Source organism: Leptodactylus fuscus, chromosome 2, assembly GCF_031893055.1.
Source record: "Leptodactylus fuscus isolate aLepFus1 chromosome 2, aLepFus1.hap2, whole genome shotgun sequence".
In the NCBI taxonomy this organism is placed as follows: domain Eukaryota; kingdom Metazoa; phylum Chordata; class Amphibia; order Anura; family Leptodactylidae; genus Leptodactylus; species Leptodactylus fuscus.
This window is the reverse complement of record NC_134266.1, coordinates 140,393,768-140,412,348: the sequence shown is the minus strand read 5'-3', so window position 1 is coordinate 140,412,348 and position 18,581 is coordinate 140,393,768. Positions and strand designations below refer to the sequence as shown.

General features: G+C 38.7%; 1 protein-coding gene across 1 annotated transcript in view; it reads left to right on the top strand.

The window, feature by feature from the left end:
- TBX4 (T-box transcription factor 4) overlaps positions 1-18,581 on the top strand; it is a 127,595-nt gene that overhangs the window by 22,041 nt on the left and 86,973 nt on the right. The window contains exon 3 of the mRNA XM_075264774.1: positions 5,837-5,931. Within this exon, the coding sequence (XP_075120875.1) occupies positions 5,837-5,931 (95 nt within the window). The remainder of the gene's footprint in view (positions 1-5,836; positions 5,932-18,581) is intronic.

The window sequence follows — 18,581 nt, the reverse complement described above, 5'->3', positions numbered from 1 at the left end:
GATGCGATATATGAGTGAATTCGACTCTACAATACTCACACACGTTTCAGCTCTTTATTAAAATATACAGAGTAGTTGTATTACAGCTACTGTGCCAGACACTATATTATAGAAACAAAAAGAAAAAATCAAGGTTAGAGATGAGCAAGTAGTATTCGGTTGAGTAGGTATTCGATCAAATACTACAATATTCAAAATACTTGTACTCGATTGAATACCACACGGTAAACGCAGTAAAATTTCGATTCCCCTCCCACCTTCCCTGGCGCTTTTTTATGCCAATAACTATGCAGGGTAAGGGGGACAGGAACTACGACAATGTAGGCATTGGAAAAAAAATTACACAGTCATTTGCTTGCTAAATCAGTAGTAGCAGCAGTAAAAATAATAATAATAATACTGGGACTTGGGCATATTAGATGCACCCAGGCATGCTTCCTCTGCTGTCCCAGTTGCATTCCAGAGTTGTTGGCATTATTTCCTGAGGTGTCATTGTGGACTTGGTGACTCCAATTGGTCAAATTTTGGTTTCCCTAAAACGAGCATGTTTTTCCCATAGACTATAATGGGATTCAATATTCGAATGAATAGTTGAATATTGAGGTCTACTCAAATCGAATTTTGAATTTTCGAATATTTCATTACTCGCTCATCTCTAAACAACGTAAATACATGTGCGATTAACATTCGGAAAAAAAGCCTAAACAGTACAGTAAAAAATGACATGTGACTGTTTTGGTGCCAGTAGTCATGTCCCATTCATGTAAGTCACTGCTGAGGTCAGTATTTGGCTGCAGTGACAACCTGAGCACAAATATAATGACATCAGCACAACAGTATAGATTGGGCTGCTGCTGGTGGATCAGAGGACTTGTTACATTTTTGCATTTAGACTATTTTGTGCCTATAGGTGAATCCTTTTAACTTGAAAAACCAGATGGTCCACAAAAGTAACTTAGGTTAGCCATATAGTGTTCAACTGTCTTTGCAAAGAACTGAAAAATAGGTTATTGATAACACTCCATATACACCAAGATAAAGAGTCCTCCAATAGGAAAGCTATGGGAAAATAGTCACAACAATTGCTTTGTTTTTTAAAATGACTTTACTAAGAAGGTATTCACTTCTTAGAGACACGACTTTTACACAAATATAGAGCACACCATATATACAGGTACATATCCATAGTACACAGACATAGGGATTCCATCTTCCTCTGCACAGCCACCTGGAGACATCACTTCCATATACATAGCACCTTGGTCTTATTGTGCTTGATATTAATTTGTTTATTCTGATCATAAATTGCAGGGAAACAGAGTTTAATATTACTGCATATACATTTTAAAAAAATATAATACTCATTACATTATTTTTTATGCTCAAAACATTTTAGGTAAGCTCAGTTAAGTCACAGTCACCCAATTTTCTAATACTACTGCATGAGTGAATCTGTAAGAAAGAGAAATAATTCTATCTCATTTTTTTGTATCCTACTTTTTTTTTAATTTGCAACTTATATATAATTAAATCCACACATGATCATATGGAGACAATAAAGTTACCACAGTTTCTGAGCAGAATCATCGTTGTACTTTTCTCAGGGTTGTAAGACTTTTTCTTTGTCTGTGACTTTGGATTCTTTAGTTATATTTGGCTGAACTAAAGGCCTAAGGTCAGGAGGCAATCACTGTTTAAGTAAAAGGCTACTGAAAGGTTAGGGGTCACTAATATAATGTTCTTTTTACTACACCAGCCAAATGAGGCTATTTGCTGATGTTCACACTTATCCCAAGTTTATATAGCGCCAACATATACCACAGCACTTTACAACTCAGAGGACACATGAACAGACAATATGAGACATTACAATGTGACAAAGAAATAAACATATCAAACAATAGGCCCTGCTTACATTCTATGAAGAGATAGGGTGACGCAAGAGGTCAGAGGGATTGTTTGCAATGGTCCGGCCATCTTTTAATAGAAAAGGTTGTTCTGACTTCCATTATGTAATTAGGATGCCAGGAGCGCCCTCTATTGGTGTGCATACTTGAGGCACTGGAATCCTAATTACATCATGGAAGTCATATTTGCATATTCTTCCCATGTTCCTTTGCACAGTGGAGCGCTCATGGCTTAATAAGTCTCCACACACCTAAATGGTGGATATCCCCTCAACCTAGAAAAGGTTGTGTAATTGAAGCTGCATGAGCCGTCACTAGCCCGTATCTGTGAGTGCAGAGTAGCTTCTAGATGGAGAGGACAGAATCTGAGGAACAGAGGAGGAAAGGTAAAAAATGTTACTGTTCTACACCTCCGCACTGTACACTGTGATCTGGTCATGTGATAAACCTGTCTAAACAGATGTGATTGTAGGGCAGTTTTGAAGCTTCTGTAGTTGGGGATTAATTGGATTGTCTGGGGTAAAGCATTCCAGAGCAATGATGCAGCTTGAGAAAAGTCTTGGAGATGGGAGTCAGATGTTCAGATAACAGATATGAGTCTAAGGTCATTGGCAGAAAGGGGAGGATGGTTAAGGAGGTATACAGTGACAAGAGAGGACATATAGTTGGGCATAGTGCTATGGGTGGATTTGTGGGTGAGTGTGATCATTTTATATTGTATTCTGTGATGTATGGGCAACCAGTACATTGAATGACACAAAGAAGAGGAATCTGTTTACCGGTTTTATGAAAAGATGTCTGGCGGTGGCATTCGTATGTATCTATTTGTTAATGTCTTAAGTGATACAACATCTTGTTTCTGCTATAACATCATCTTTCTCTATTCATAATTCATGTTAGCCCTTCTCAACAGTGGGAACCAAAATTATTTTGAAATATATTTTACAAACAATATATTACTGATTTAGGCTGAAACCCCACGTTGCGAAAATGCAGCATCTTTTTTTAACACTGGGGAAACGCTGCAGAACTCCCCCCCCCCCCCCCCACACACACACAGCTTTTTAAGGTATCTGCAAAGTGAATAAGATTCTGGCTAATCCTATCCATACATCACAGAAAACAATCCTCTGCGGAATAGCTATATTTTCAAAAATGCCCACATTTTTAAAAATCACAGCATGACATTTTACCTATAGGTTTAAAAAGGGAGAAAATCTGCATAGAAAAACTCAGCAAAAACGAAAAATGCTGCAGAAAAAATTGCGATGCATTTCCGCTGTGTTTTGACTCTGCAGTGTTTTTTTCTGTTCTTTGCTGCATGGGGCTTTAGCCTTAATGTTTTAATATGTTATTTTTAAGACACTAATGTGAATTGATGAATTTGACTTCTGGCAAATATGGGATTCTTAAGTGGAATAGGGTCAGCCTGTCCATAATATCTATCTATCAAATAAGATTCATGGATATAGCTAATCACAGATCATCTATTCTCATTAAATATTAAAGCAAAAAATTATACACAATGAAAAAATATTTGGCGATACTGTACGGTGGTGTGATGGAATGATTATAGGGTTCTCTGGAAATTGAGGGAAAAACAATAACTTAAACAAATAACTGCATTCTCTTAGGTTAGGTTTACATGTGTCTATTGGTTTGGTCCATTGGGGGACCCGAACGATGGAGAGACGTACCACAAAAACAGAGCTTACCTGTAGATCTTACAGACCCATAGACTATAATGTGATTTCCCGGGTGTATGTTGGGTGTCCACCATTTTTATACTGAAACTGGTAGAGAAAAACTTTTCTCTCTGCAAATTTTAGGCAGTTCTTGTAGTGGAGTCTTCAACAGAGACTCTGGTGCAGATGTGAACCTAGCCTTAGTAATATGCATGAGCTCATTTCGCCTATACGAGTGAAAAAAACAAAATGGCCAACAGTGCTGTCCTCTGTGTAGAATTCATTCAAGTTACCAGTCAGTGGCCGGGTATAATGTCATTGGTTTCTGATGAGACTGTAAAAGCTGACAGGACTTTTTAATATGGCTGCCGTCTCAATAGATAATTGTGGAGCAGCTATGAGAAGTTGTACTGCTCCATTACTAATACTGCAGCCACAGCTAGTGCTCCAGGATGCTGCACAACCCAAGCCGAAATGATTGTTATACTCTCTGACCCAGGCTCCTTCCCTCTAGCCGCAGGAAACCCTCCTAGGACAGCAATGGCAGCCATTTTGTTTATTTTTTACAATCATTCCATATTGGTAAAACAAGCTCTTACTTACTAATGGTATGGAAAACACCTATCATTTTACTATTATGGATAAAAAGTTGTAAATGTTTTCATATTTAGATTTTCTGGCTCACTTTAAGTCCAGAATTCTGGCACACTTTATTAACCTGTCCGATGTTCTTACTTCTAAAACCCTAAAGTGTTATAAAGCTGCTTTCAATTGGATCATTTCGTGAATAAACACATTACTGAATGTTCATGAAAAATAGAATATTTACCAATCCTTATTCTATGATATATCCATTCCTGTAGGAATTTGCTATATCATGGCATGTATTTAAAAGAAGCCCTTCTAGGATTCTTTGCTAGTAGCTACAAGCGCACTTACTAAATAGCTGAATGGGGGAGTGTGAAATGAGACCCCTCAATAATTCCAAAAACACTGTTGTCTTCCACCATCAAAATGGCTTCTGAACTACTACTATTATTATTATTATTGTTTATTTATATAGCAGCATTAATTCCATGGTGCTTTACATTTGGGGGTTACATACAATACACAGAATATACAGGTAGATATAATACTAACAGTGATCGGCTGGCACAGTGGGGTAGAGGGCCCTGCCCGCGAGGGCTTACAATCTACTAATCTTATGCTTTTGCATCGGCTCTTAGTGTTATCTTGAATGTACGTTTTATTGTGTCAAAGTGCAAACTGGCTGCTGAGAAAAGCCCCTCTCAGCTTGTCTGCAAATGTGCTGTTCAGGAAAGGCAGTATGTTCAGGGCAACTCTCTTTATTCTGTGTCACTACACATTGGGACCCATCAATTGTTTTATTAGAGGGCTTCACTGAGCAGTGATCAGAAAGACACAATGAACACAGGTGCTATAGAAAGTGTGTTCACACATGGGTGCAACAAACATGGCAACATTTTCATACTGATAAAAAAGTTGGTTTTCTTGTCAGCAACATTTCAATATGACACAAAAACAGTATGTTCACTATCTTACTGACAGCCCCTAGAATAGCTTATGGGTGAAATCCCCATCGTGGTGTTTTACAGTCCCTACAAAGTGGATAGAATTCTAGCGAATCCCATCCACACATTGCAGAAGCATATCGCAGAGGAAATGCTGTGATTTTCCAAAACTGTTCATTTTTGGAAAGCGCAGCATGTCAATTATACCTACAGAAATGTTGGCAGTTCCCCTATAGGTATAATGGAAGCAGAAAGTCCTCTTCAGGAAAAACCGTGATTAACTCTTAACTTACCTTATTTTTGAAATGTGTTATACTACAATGGCTGTCAGTATGTTATTTTAGTGACTGGCGTATATACAGTAATACACAGCTGCATAAACAGCATGTTATAGTCTATGCATTCTCACCATGTCTCATCATCACTGATGGCTGAAGCTTTGAAGGAGTGTTCACTATTTCGCTATGTCCGTAGAGTCTAAAACATTAGGTTAAACACACATTCCTGTCAGTGTCATAGAGGTTACAACAATTTCATTCATGAACACTAAAAGAAAGTGTCAAACTTGGCAGAGACAGAACTGTGAAGCTGTTGACTGATATTATGTGAGATGACTAATATTTTGTTTGGCTTATTTAAGATCATATTACAATTGTTAAAAACGGTGCATACAATATTACAAAATGTATAACAATTCAATTTTATTTTATAGACAATTGAAAATATTAAAGTATATCTTCATGAAAAGGAGCTCTGGAAGAAGTTTCATGAAGCAGGCACTGAAATGATCATAACCAAAGCTGGCAGGTCTGTTTCGTTCTATATTTATATTAATATTGTTGCTATATGTTTATGTATTATGTTAAACACAGTTGTAGTTAGTAACATTTATTTGTTACATTAGAAAAGCTACATAGACACAAAAAATATTACTGTTGAGTATATGCCTTTCTAAGTTATTCTCATTTAATTCCATGTGTAATATTATATTCAAATGATATTCAATACTCAGGTAAAAGGCTTAGAAGTCTTATAAATGTGTTTCTTGTGAGCAAATGTACCTTAAACCTTGTGAAACCCCACTGATAGCCATGGTGCCATATGGTTACATAGGCTGAACAGATACCTTATTTAATTAAAATTTGTATAATTTTGTATACTTTTAGTCATTAAGGCTCTGATCATATTAGCCTTATCGCTTATGTTTATAAAGGAGGTATGATGGAAGGTATAGGAAGTATGACAGGTCAATTTTCAAAGAAACTATGGCCAGACATGACCCCAATAACTTTATTGGGAGCTGTCAAAGTTCTATATGGCATTGCTGACTGCATAAATAACACAACAGACTGCATTATTCTTGCCTTAAAAATATTGTAAAGCCTGACAAAACCCACAATGATTACCTGAATGGTAACATGATCCTAGCCTATTGATAGTACAACTATGTAATAATACTGTATCTGTGTGTAGTTGTCAATAATGTGTTGCGTTGTTGCCAGCCAGTGTTTTGGGCTTGCATAATTTCCGGGAGCTGAATCCTGAGTTAATGTGGAATATGTGGACTGTTTTGCATTTTATTGACATTATTCAGTTCTGTTGGCACTGTATCAATACAAATGATTACTATTTCAATATTATCATTATTTAGTAAAATATGACTCTATTCTCCTTTTGCTGTGTCAAAACATTTTGATTTTCAAGTGATATGACTACTCAACAATATAGGCTCAGCACCTGAGGATGTAGTATTTAGAGATTCAAATGTCATTATGTGCTCTTCAGATTTCTGTCAGGTATGCTGTTGGCACAGAAATCATAAGGGGATATTAATATGCATATTAAACCTAGTGATGGTGCTTGTTCCAGTGGAACTCTTTACTGCTGACGCCAATCAAAGGCTAAGCAAAGGACCCAGGACGTCACTCACATACGTGACCTGTGATATCCCTTTACTTTTCCTTCCGTCACGTGCTGCGAGGACTTCCACTTGATCAAGCCAATGAGTCCTGCTGGACTGGACAGTGGTGGGTGATACCAGACAGCCAGGGACAGGTAAGTATTTCTTTTAAAAAAATAAAATTCTACCAAAAATCTGTAATTCTTAAAGGGTACCTGATTTTTTATGAAAAGTTGAAATATGTGCTGGCCAATCTGTTGTTTGACTGTATAAGTGTTCATACTTCATGTCCTCTCAGTTTTTCTGCTACTAATGAAACCATTATGGCTGGAACAGTTTATATTTGTCTCTGAGACTGTGGGCAGTCTGCCGGCCTTCCCTATCCATTATTAAATATGTTCTGCCATTCTGCCAGGAGTAACTGTACAATACAATTGCAAACAAATATCTGAGAAAAGCCCAAGTGACCATGTTATAGGAGATTCGGGAACATTGCACTGTAAATACATACCAGATTTTGTACACAGCAAGAGATTGCACACTTGTCTGTTAGGAGAATCAATCCTTCCCCTCTTCACTGACTGTGTGAAGAGATAAAAGGACAGCCCCTACACTCAATGACTACACTCAATGACATGAGACTTACTTGTGTAAAAAGTGACCATTTGAACATTTTTACAACTATAACTAATTAAAAAGTTTGTCAAGTTTTAAAGATTTTCTATGCAATGTGATAACAATCTTTTGTCTTGATTGGTTGCAACAAATGTAGGAAATTTCTATGGTGCAGTATGGCACCTGTCAGAAATGCAGTTATAATTTCATTATTGTGACCTGGTTATATTCTCATGCAGTCTTTCTGTCCACAACAAGGAACCATGATTGAGTTTCTGGGTTTCAAACCATAGAAAATTCCTGTCTTCATGGTTGTATCTATTTGCAACTTATCAAGGCTGGCACCGCTAAGATGGTTAAAGAAATTTTTAAAACACAAAAATGTTAAATTGTTATTTATTTATATTTGCAAAAATGTTTATTTTTTTAATTGCCTACAGATTTAAATGTGGTTATTTTAATGGGAAAAGCCCTTTAATACTATTATCCAGGATTTAAATCTCTACCTTTGTGAAGAGTTGTTGTTTCACCCATGCATGGGTGAAAGGAGTCCTCGATTGCCCATAAGCCAATCCCTACTTTGTATTGTTGAGGAATTGCACTGTAAGAAACTTTTTGCAATGGAACCTGTTATTTACTTGAGCACATTTAGTTATATATCAGCATCCACGCAGCATAAAGCAATATTGTTGTTTATCACATGTGCAAAACTCTCTTAAAATCCATGTTACATGATTAATATCTTGGCACTCACGGTTGCACAAACAATAATAATAATAATAATAATAATAATAATAATAATAATAATAATAATACATTTTATTTATATAGCGCCAACATATTCCGCTGCACTGTACAATTTGGGAACATACAGATCACGATTCTCCATGCCTCCTGCGACAAGCAAAGTTACATATTGTGGTATAATTCAGAATTTGCAGCTCAGACTCTCATCAAAGTTCTCAATGGGATAAAGTGGTTCAGAAAGCAGAGAGACATGGGAGGCAAACTACTGGTGATAAATCAGCAAAACATTGCTGTAGTAGTTTGGCTAGACAGTTTATGGATAACCCAGTGACTGCACTTCAGAGGATGACAAGTATGGGTCGTAATGTGGAGTGCGTCATAAAACTCCTTCTGCAGCACAATGCACAACCTACCAAAGGGTTTTGTTTGCTCAGAGTTGCCAAAGAAGAATAAAGGCCTTAGTACCATATAAAAGACTGGATATATATTAACCATCAATGGGATATAAGAGACTGCTCCAATAAAATGCACATGACAAAAATATGTCAATACACAGTAGGATAAAAATATACAAATTTCCAACTACAGTTTAAAAAAAAAAAAAAAGAAAAGAAAGAAATATACATATTTCCAATGCAATATGTAACACCATTGTAATAGTGTCAAAAGAGATAGAACTCCAATCAAAGTTGCCCAGATCAGTATTTGGCTACTACTTAAAGGGAAACTCACCCTCTCACAGCACCTTAAATTGGTATATACAGTCCTATGAAAAAGTTTGGGCACCCCTATTAATCTTAATCATTTTTAGTTCTAAATATTTTGGTATTTGCAACAGCCATTTCAGTTTGATATATCTAATAACTGATGGACACAGTAATATTTCAGGATTGAAATGAGGTTTATTGTACTAACAGAAAATGCACAATATGCATTAAACCAAAATTTGACCGGTGCAAAAGTATGGGCACCTCAACAGAAAAGTGACATTAATAATTAGTACATCCTCCTTTTGCAAAGATAACAGCCCCTAGTCGCTTCCTGTAGCTTTTAATCAGTTCCTGGATCCTGGATAAAGGTATTTTGGACAAACAATTCAAGTTCAGTTAAGTTTGATGGTCGCCGAGCATGGACAGCCCGCTTCAAATCATCCCACAGATGTTCAATGATATTCAGATCTGGGGACTGGGATGGCCATTCCAGAACATTGTAATTGTTCCTCTGCATGAATGCCTGAGGATTTGGAGCGGTGTTTTGGATCATTGTCTTGCTGAAATATCCATCCCCGGCGTAACTTCAACTTCGTCACTGATTCTTGAACATTATTCTCAAGAATCTGCTGATACTGAGTGGAATCCATGCGACTCTCAACTTTAACAAGATTCCTGATGCCGGCATTGGCCACACAGCCCCAAAGCATGATGGAACCTCCACCAAATTTTACAGTGGGTAGCATGTGTTTTTCTTGGAATGCTGTTTCTTTTTGGACGCCATGCATAACGCCTTTTTTTTATAACCAAACAGCTCAATTTTTGTTTCCAAAATGAAGCTGCCTTGTCCAAATGTGCTTTTTCATACCTCAGGCAACTCTATTTGTGGCATACGTGCAGAAACGGCTTCTTTCTCATCACTCTCCCATACAGCTTCTATTTGTGCAAAGTGCGCTGTATAGTTGACCGATGCACAGTGACACCATCTGCAGCAAGATGATGCTGCAGCTCTTTGGAGGTGGTCTGTGGATTGTCCTTGACTGTTCTCACCATTCTTCTTCTCTGCCTTTCTGATATTTTTCTTGGCCTGCCACTTCTGGGCTTAACAAGAACTGTCCCTGTGGTCTTCCATTTCCTTACTATGTTCCTCACAGTGGAAACTGACAGGTTAAATCTCTGAGACAACGTTTTGTATCCTTCCCCTGAACAACTATGTTGAACAATCTTTGTTTTCAGATCATTTGAGAGCGGGCTGTCCATGTTTGGCGACCATCTAACTTAACTGAACTTGAATTGTTTTGTAGAAAGAAATGGTCCAAAATACCTTCATCCAGGATCCAGGAACTGATTAAAAGCTACAGGAAGCGACTAGAGGCTGTTATCTTTGCAAAAGGAGGATGTACTAAATATTAATGTCACTTTTCTGTTGAGGTGCCCATATTTTTGCACCGGTCAAATTTTGGTTTAATGCATATTGCGCATTTTCTGTTAGTACAATAAACCTCATTTCAATCCTGAAATATTACTGTGTCCATCAGTTATTAGATATATCAAACTGAAATGGCTGTTGCAAACACCAAAATATTTAGAACTAAAAATGATTAAGATTAATAGGGGTGCCCAAACTTTTTCATAGGACTGTATATGTTTTTATTCTTAGTCTCCACTACTATGCATGTGTGTGTGTAAGGGACTTTAGACTTCAAACTTCACTTGAGGCCATGCTCTATTGTGAATACATTTTCTGTACATCTTTCAAGCAATATGACAGTATATTACCATAAAACATAAGCATTTCCTTGGTTTTTTACTGGTTCTTTGATAGGTTTTTTTGATTGGTGCGGGATTGACATCGGGTGCCCATGTCAATCAGCTGGAAGTTTGAGACTACCGCTAGGCCTGATACTACACAGTGTACAGAGCAGGAGGAAGAGGGCTATAAACCTTGTATAGTGTCCAAGCAACACTAGTGTAGCTCAGCTTCCCTTGAAGTGATAGGACCTTAGGTACAATATTGGTAGTGGATAGGCCTCGAAAAAAAGAAGCCCAAAAAGCTGCGCATAAATATATATGACACATTGTAACAGAAGACTTTACTTTGGTACAATATTGTTCTCAATAAACCTATGCTATGATGGTGATAACGTGGCAACAGTTGACTTTCACCACCCCATGTCTCTTACTTTTATGTATCCTTGTATGTGATTACCTTGCTTCAGTAAAAGAACTAGAAACATGGTGAAGTTTCTGTATTTGCGTTTTGGATGAAATAAGTCATATTTTCCTTAGGGATCTTGAATTAACCCTGAGAAATGAGCATATGATATCCTACAGAGAAGTATCATATCCACACCTCTACTATTACAGCTAGTCCTAGCGGTACTTGTCCTGAATTACCCTGAGCTAACCATCTCTGAAATAATTAACAGAAAAGGAAGATTTGCCAGAAAACACACACATGTACTGTTTCTGAGCAGCTAGAAAGCTTATTCTGGAGTCTCTGCTGCTTGGTGTTGTAAAGGCTTTATATCATGATTTAATATTGTGTATCAGTTCCAGCCAGTGTTATTTGTATGACAAGTTCATTTTGTCAATTTATAGTGAAGGCTTAACTGTACAGAAAAGTCCTAATTTCTCCTACATCTTTATGCCCAAGTGGTCTAGTTTATACAGCCAGGACCTGTGGTGTAGCTATAAGGCTTACCTTGGGCTCTGGTACCTAAGAACTGCCCAGATGTACATGACTGACCCTCACATACTAAAACAGATTTCGTCCTGTGGTTATATAGTGTACAATGGAACTGTAACACTGTTGATAAGAGCTACTGGTTAGGAGTCTGCTAGGCTTATTATACATAGAATAGGTTACATAGCAGTAGCGATCTGTGATATGGTAAAGGATTCTTTACCGCTCACTAAACTGAAAATAGCTGACAAACCATGACAAGTACTGTGCCTATATGTAGCTACAGTATGTAGTAACTATGTAGTTACTAGCTGTGATAGAGGTGTTTGAAGGCCACTAATTTTACCTTCCTTATTGGGAATAAACATGGCAGTCAAGTCAGGCTTGCATGTCTATGGAGGAGTTAGGAAGAATATGCAAATCTGACTTCCATGATGTAATTAGGATGTCAGTGTCTCAAGTATGCACACCAATAGAGGGCGCTGACTGAGAATGTGCAAGTCTATCTTCCATGATGTAATTAGGAAGACAGAGTCTCAGTCAAACAAACCTATAGAGGGGGCTCCCTTTAACATCATGCTGACCTTCTCAGAGGCCTTTGTTTGCAATGATGTTGGGATTATGCCAGATACAGTCTTCTCAGCCAAGGACAGCCTTTTCAATGTATTTGCATCTCATCAGCTTGGCACAGAGAATACTGATCTGGCAGAGGTGAGAGGCTTAGACAGGGTTGAGGGGATATCGTCACTCCATAAGGAGAGACCACCATTAAAGTGTGTGGAGTCTTATTAAGCCATGAGCGCTCCACTGTGCAAAGGAACATGGGAAGAATATGCAAATCTGACTTCCATGATGTAATTAGGATGTCAGTGCCTCAAGTATGCACACCAATAGAGGGCACTGACTGAGAATGTGCAAGTCTGTCTTCCATGATGTAATTAGGATGACAGAGTCTCAGTCAAACAAACCTATAGAGGGTGCTCCCTTTAACATCAAGCTGACCTTCTCAGAGGCCTTTGTTTGCAATGATGTTGGGATTATACCAGATACAGTCTTCTCAGCCAAGGACAGCCGTTTCTATGTATTTGCATCTTATCAGCTTGGCACAGAGAGGACTGATCTGGCAGAGGTGAGAGGCTTAGGGTTGAGGGGATATCGTCACTCCATAAGGAGAGAACCACCATTAAGGTGTGTGGTGTATGGAGGAGTTGGTGACACTCAACACCTAGTTTTTATCTACAGTATATCCAGCATAGCTCAATCCTTCAAATTATTCACATTTAATGACACCAAAAACTTAGAAAATACAGAAATACTGACATAAGAAGCTACTATGGCGATTATTACTGCATTCCACAAATAGATTTTTTTTATACAGATGTGTCTTTCCTTACCTATCCTCTTAGTTATAGGTGACCGGATATGTGTGTCACAATTCTAACTAACTTTTCAAGACAATATTGTTTCATAATGTTGTACCACTAAATGAAGTCTTATGTGTATCAGTAGTCCTGTAGTATACTCAGTTTGACATGTCATTGCAATTCTTTATTTTTCTGACTTTTCTGAAGTTTCTGCTCCATTTGGTGTCTATTCCCCTTTTTCGTGATAATGTAGTTATACATTGTTGCACTGTTCTTTCTTGTACAAGAGCAGAAGTTTCACAGACCTATTAATACAGAACAGATGAGAGGGCTTACGATAATGGAAACTATGACACCAGTGTCAACAGTGCCTTAAAGTAATTGTCCAGTTTCTTGGCTGAGAAATATTATTTAGGCCCTTGTTTCTGCGACATTTCCGCAGCAGCTAGAAACATTGTATATCTGCAATGGGTTGCCTTCTTGTTTCACGCTATGGTTGTTCAGCTAGATTGATGGGTCTACGGACCCGTTCACACGGGGGGTGGAAGGGTGGATTATGGCACCGAGAGTGATGCGGGGAGCTGCATCACTCTCAGGCCAAAATCCGCCTGCCATGACTGTCGCGGCTTCCGACAGTTGCGGCTTTTCCCTCCGGAGTAGGCTGAAGTGAATGGGCCGAGCCTGGAGGTTGCTGCCGCTAGGCGGACACAATGGCTCAACAAGCCTCGGAATCTGCCTGAAGAAAGGGCAGCTCGTTAGCGGTCTCCATAGACCACCATTGTGAGGGGGCGGATTATGACGTGGATTCCGTGCCATAATCCGTCCCCTCTGTGCCTGTGTGAATGAGCCCTAAATGTCAAACATTCTGACTGAAGGGACCTTCCATTTTTATTTTTTAACACTGAAGACGTTTGGACTGTAAGACAAGCCTTAGAAAGATTATAGTCACTGTGATGTCACATGTTCATAAATATCATTAATTATTAATTATCTTTAAATATTAATAACAGCACAGATTCTATCATATGCCTAGGTATAGTACAATAGTCAAATCCCAAAAGGTAGTGATTAAAATCAGACAGAAATAAAAGGAAAAAAATCGGACATTGCTGAAAAAACCACCATAAAATTGTGTATCTGTTTTTCAGCTCATACAGTTCTTCTGAATGGAAACTGCATTATGGTGCTATACTTTTATATATCCCCCACACCGAAAATTACCTTTTATGCTGCCAATAGTATAGGGCATGCAGAGAAGACTTAAATCAATGGCCGAAAATAAATAGTTTGTAGAAATTTTCCATTGACATAAGATATAAAGGTTTTGTTTTTCTGATTTTTGGTTGCTATGTACAATGTAGAATAGGAACATAAAAAGAGAAAAAACGTGAGTGGTTTATACTCTTAGAACTTTATGGTTAGTCAGGTTTTACACATGGAACAAAGCAATGCCTTTGAAAGGGCTGATAAAAGCAAGCCAAGGCAGCAAATTTTAAATATAATCTCCTAAAAATGGAATTTTCCTAACTGTCTGACCCTCCAGTCACTAGGACACCAGATAAATCTCCACTATCTATCCAAAGACTATGAGTTCAATATTTCTTGTGTAAGTGGCAGTGAAATTGGGCTTGAAAAATGAATCACTGATGAGAACTCCTGTTGAACCTGTATTGTTTGTTATTCTGTGGCTGGGATCTGGCAAGGCCTAATCCCATACTTCAAAGCTAACAGCCCTTACTTTGTATACAGAATGTCATTGCAGAGTGGCGTGAGTGATAAGAGTAGTAAGGGACGACAGGCAATGAATGCTCTGGGAAAATTGGGACTTTGTCAAAATCACTTTGATCTCTTCAGAGAGTTTGGTGATTGGAAGAGCAAATTGAGAAATGATAGTTCATAAATATTCTTTTATAGTTCTTGTAAATCATATAGTTCAGAATTATTACATTAATAGGTAATGAAAACCTGTAACGGTAAAAACATAGGGGAAGATCTATTAATAATACCTAGGTACCATATGATTATTGTGGCAATAGCTCTCCCTGCATTATAGGTGAATCTGGTGTAGACTACAAACATTCATTGCTGGCCACTTCAGAATTCTCCAGCACTTTGTTTCCATCCATTTCTTGATGCTTTTTGAAGTATGTTTGGGATCATTGTCCTGCTGGAAGACCTATGACCTAGGATGCAAATCCCACTTTCTGACACTGGACTCTACATTGAGCCCCAAATCCTTTGGTAATCTTCAGATTTTATGATGCCTTGCACATAGTCAAGGAACCCAGTGGCAGAGGCAGCAAAAAAAAAAACCTAAAACATCTTTGAACCTCCACCATATTTGAATGTTGGTACTGTGTTTCTTTGTAGGCCTTATTCCATTTTCAGTAGAATGATCTGCTTTACTAAAAAGCTCTATCTTGGTCTCATCTGCCCACAAGACATTTTCACTGAAGGACTTTGGCTTACGTACATTTTGGCAAACTGCAGTCTAACCTTTTATGTCTCTGTGTTAGCAGTGGGGTCCTCCTGGGTCTCCTGCCATAGCCTTTCATTTCTTTCAAATGTTGCTAGATAGTTCACGCTAACATTGATACACCCTGAGCCTACAGGACAGCTTGAATTTCTTTTTGAACTTGATTGGGGCAGCTTATCCTTCTTCTGGACTATCCTACATTTCTTCAATTTTTCTTTACTGTTCTCGTCCAGGGAGATTAGCTACAGTGCTATGGGTTATAAACTTCTTGATTGTTACGCACCGTGGACAGAGCAACATGAAGATCTCTGAAAATGGACTTGTAACCTTGAGATTGTTGGTATTTTTCCACAATTTTAGTTTTCAAGTCCCAAGACAGTTCTCTTCTCCTCTTTCTGTTTTCCATTTTTAGTGTGGCACACACACTGCAATGCAAAGATTAAGTCAACTTCTCTCATTTTTATCTGGTTTCAGGTGTGATTTTTATATGGCCCACACCTGTTATTTACCACAGATGAGTTTGAACAAGCATCACATGCTTAGAACAAAGTTATTTATCCTCAATTTTGAAAAGGTGCCAACAATTTTGTCTGTCCCATTTTTGGAGTTTTGTGTGTAATTATGTCCAATTTGCTTTTTTTTTCTCTGTCTTTTGTGTTATTCCAATACACACAAAGGAAATTAACGTGTATAATAAAACATGTGTAATTGCAATCATTTACTGAGAGAAATACTTCATTTTCTGGAAAAATGTCAGGGATGCCAATATTTCAACCATGACTCTATATATGCATAAGTGAATCTGCTGAATTGTTTAAAAGGGACGGTCCCAAAATTTTATGGGACCTCTCTGCAGACTTCTCCTCTATTCCTTTGCCATACATTACAGGGCAAGCTACAGGTTTTTATGGGCCCTTGGGTGACAGAGCCTCAGTGGGCCCCCTTGTGGAGCAAATCACTGGGCCCCCTTCCTCTCTCCCCCTCCCCCTCTTCCCCTCTCTCCCCCATTCCTTTCCCCCTGAAGAATACTCACAAGCGGGGAGCCCGGTCCTGTCCTTCTTGCTTGTAGGAGGCGGGAGTTGAGACACTGCGCGCCGCTGTGGCCGGATGAAGTGAGTGACATCAAGTTGTCACGCAGGAGCGCAGCGTTACCTACACAGCGGGCTGGCGAAGATGCTCCAGAGTGATGAGTGAGCATACCTCCCAACTTTCGAAGAGCTAAAAGAGGGACAAAATATGCGGTGCATGTGCAAGCTGCAGCAAACTTAGCTCTGCCCACTTTTATGTTGACTCCACCCATTCTCATTCATTTTTCATGCGCCCCACACAGTATAATCTTCCTACAGTCACCTGTAAATTATATTCCCCTCTCAAACTCTCCCAGTTTCATATAACCCCTTTATCTGCACCCAGTTTCATGTCCCCCCTCCATCTCTGCCCCCAGTTTCATGTCCCCCCATCTCTGCCATCAGTTTCATGTCCCCATCTCTGCTCCCAGACTCATGTCTCCCCCCCTTCATCTGCCCCAGTGTCATGCCGTTCTCCCCCCTTCATCTGCCCCAGTTTCATAGGCCTCCTACATTATGTTCCCCTCAATTTTTAACACAAACACTTGTACTCACCTTCCAACGCTCCCCCGCTGCTCTCTCCGCTCTCTCACTCCACCCACATAGTTGTAGGCTTTACTCGCTTATATGTTCAAGTTATCGGCTTCCTCCGCCGATGAGTTGAAATCAGGACATATCTCCCACCGACCGGGAAGTGGGGCTGCGCTGACGGCAGCCAGGCACCTGCGTTCTGTGCTGGGGCGGGCAAGTTCCGGGGGGCCCCCAGAGGCTCTGTGGGCCCCGACACTTGCCCAACTATGCCATGTGCTGACGCCGGCCCTGCTACATTATACAAGGCACAGTGAAACAAACATACTGTAGAAGTGTTTATAAAATCCTGTTCTCTCTTCAATGTACTATTTCCATACATACAAACACTTGCATGGATCACTGTGACTAATACAGACTATCAATGAAATACATCTCTTACTTTGATTAAGCACCAAGGAGCTGTCTTACAGTTTGTGAAGAACCTATAATTTATGGTTAATACCAGGCAATCTCTTCACTAACTCTTAAAGAAAGCTTGCGCCTCCTAAGGATACAAACATTTTTTCAAGACATCTGGTAGTTTTGTGGGAGAAAAAGATTATGTGTGATGCTAGGTTCACACTAGCATTGCCTCTCTATTGTTTCGGAGCGGTAACACACCACACCATTGGCTATTATGGGGTCTATTGGGTGTCTATCGTTATAAAATGGACATGACTCTTTCCCTCTGGCAGACACTGTGACAGATGTAAACGTAACCTTTGAGAATTACCTGTATGGCAATCCCTAAATAAAATGTAATTGCCAAATGCAGCCTCTAGCTAACAGAGCTACAAAAAAAAAAAAAATAACCCCACCTATCATGAACCTATTAGCCAACTCTAAACTGTCTGTAGACAAAATCCTGTTTCAAGATTGTTTTTATCTTCTTGCCAGTAGCTAATTTAGAATTGACATTGTGGAATGTGCAGCCATGCCAATATTTCTCCAAGTGGATATAGAATTGGCCGCAGCTATTCACATGATATGGTTTTGATTACATATTTTTGAAAATTAGTGAAAATGAAAACACGTTATACAATTTTCTAATTCATGCACAAAAAATGTACTAGTTATAGTTTTGTCAACATGACAATAGTGAGGGGATGTAGGATGCACGCAATGTGGGTTTTTTTCAGCAATGTTTTTATTGAGTTTTTGTTGCATTTTCCCTGTGACGTTTCTTCCCTTATTAAATGTATAGGGAAAATGCTTGTGATTCCACAGGTAAAATTGACATGCATCTTTATTTTTATTTTTTTGCAATGTGTGGATGAGATTAACCAGAATTTAATACATTTTGCTGGCACTGTAAAACATAG